Raw genomic sequence first — 2161 nt, forward strand, 5'->3', positions numbered from 1 at the left:
AGACGCATACACACACACACACACAGACGCATACACACACACACACAGACGCATACACACACACACACAGACGCATACACACACACACACACACAGACGCATACACACACGCGTGCACACACGTGCACACACACACATACACACAAGCATGCATACACACGCGCATACACACACACACACGCACGCATACACATGCACGCATACACACACACACGCATCCACATACACACGAAACCCTATTCACCATCTCAGATGATGAACATAGATGACTATGTCTCAAAGGGCAAATAAGGAAAGGAAGGACATGAACATAAATCAACACCCCACCTCAGAATGAACATCTAATATGGAATGAACATCTAAGAATAGCTTTGAGAATATGAAAAAGGAGTTATGTAATTTATTTTTATCCATTCAGAGAATCTGGGTGTCTCTGGCTCCACCAGCAGTTATTGCCCATCTCCAATTGCACAGAGGGCAGTGAAGAGTCACATACGCGTCTCGAACTACATGTGGACCAGACCAAGCGGTTCCCTTCCCTAAAGGACATTAGTGAACCAGACAGGTTTTTCCAACAATCGACAATAGTTTCCTGATCATTTGTTCCAGAATTTTAAATTCAATTTAATTCAAATTGCACCATCTGCCACGGTGGGGTTCAAACATAAGTCCTGACAACATTAACTGGGACTCTGGATTAATAGTCTAGCAATAATACTCTAGGCTATCACCTCCCTCGATCAAGGTAATGTAAGAATACATGGTGCTGAAATTTAAATCTTTAAGACTCCTGTAGATTATAGAAACATGGAAAATATGAGCAGGAGCATGCCATTCAATATCAAGGCTTATCATCCAACTCAATACCCTGTTCCCACATCCTTTGGCTGTCTACCCTTTGCTTTGTAAGTAGTTATGTTTAATAAAGACTGTTATAGTTTGTACAATTGAGAGTTGGCTTCATCTTACTACATTCCGCAAATCGCTGAAGATTTCTCCAGCCCCAATCTTAGAATCCCTACAGTGTGGAAACAGGCCACTGGGCTGAACGTGTCCACACAGACTGTCTGAACAGCACCTCACCCCAACCTCCATTATTCCTGAAATCCTGCATTCCCCATGGCTAATCCACCTAACCTACAAATCCCTGGACACCATGGGCAATTTAGCATGGCCAATCCACCTAGCCTGCACATCTTTGGGCTTTGGGAGGAAACCGGAGCCCCTGGAGCAAACCCACACGGAGATGGGGAGAACATGCCAACTCCACGCAGACAGTTGCCCAAGGCTGGAATTGAACCTGGATCCCTGGTGCTGAGAGGCAGCAGTGCTAACCACTGAGCCACCACATCACCCTTTGGGCCACTCGGCTGCTCAAGCTCTGGTCCTCTCCAGCTCTCACTCACTTGAGGGCCACTGCAACCTCAGGCAGCAGGGTCAATCCTTACGGACTCTATGAGCCATGCTGGCCTGATATTCATGATTCCTCAGGCCTAATTTCAGGTCCCTAGGACCTCGCCATTGGGAGTTGTACTCTGTCACTCCTAATACAAAGATGACCATGTCCAAAGTTCTAGACCAATTCTGTGATCCCCAACCCAAGCCACTCCAACCCATGATTTTTAAACTTAATTGCTCCAAAATGTTATAAATATCGACTAAAGACTGTCTCATTACTTGATGAGCGACAAAGTCTGTGTTAACACCTACTCAATGTCAGAGGAGTGGAAGAACTTGGCAGATTCTGTGCTTCCAGGATTTGCAGCTGGATCCGATTGCTGATGGCTTGGAAACACGTCCCTACTTGCAGAAGTGCGTGGCAGTTCTGAGTGAAAATAGAAAGAGAAAAAGATTTCTACTGAGCAGGGATTTGGGAAAAATGGAAAAACAAGTGAAATGAGAAAGAAAACAAAAAGTGATGATTCAAGTTCCTCCTTTCCATTGTACACAATAACTTGGAAATGAATTTCTAAGTGGGTTTTAAAAAAATCAGAGACTTTAAAAAATTGTACTGACTTCACCCTGACTGTTCCTAGGACCCACAATAATGTCAAAATTGAGTTGATTGACAGTTTTTACCAGCTCTCTCTGGTTGAAATGAGCCGGTGTCCCATGTGAATCTTAAACGGGACATGCAATGGGACATGGCTCCCGGTGGATT

At 44.6% G+C, this 2161-nt stretch overlaps 1 protein-coding gene across 1 annotated transcript in view; it reads right to left on the bottom strand.

The window, feature by feature from the left end:
• LOC109918153 (tandem C2 domains nuclear protein) overlaps positions 1–2161 on the bottom strand; it is a 59534-nt gene that overhangs the window by 9857 nt on the left and 47516 nt on the right. Inside the window, exon 11 of the mRNA XM_020518049.2 lies at positions 1711–1825. Coding sequence (XP_020373638.1) covers positions 1711–1825 — 115 coding nt within the window. The remainder of the gene's footprint in view (positions 1–1710; positions 1826–2161) is intronic.

Source organism: Rhincodon typus, chromosome 8 (assembly GCF_021869965.1).
Source record: "Rhincodon typus isolate 14 chromosome 8, sRhiTyp1.1, whole genome shotgun sequence".
Taxonomy (NCBI): Eukaryota; Metazoa; Chordata; class Chondrichthyes; order Orectolobiformes; family Rhincodontidae; genus Rhincodon; species Rhincodon typus.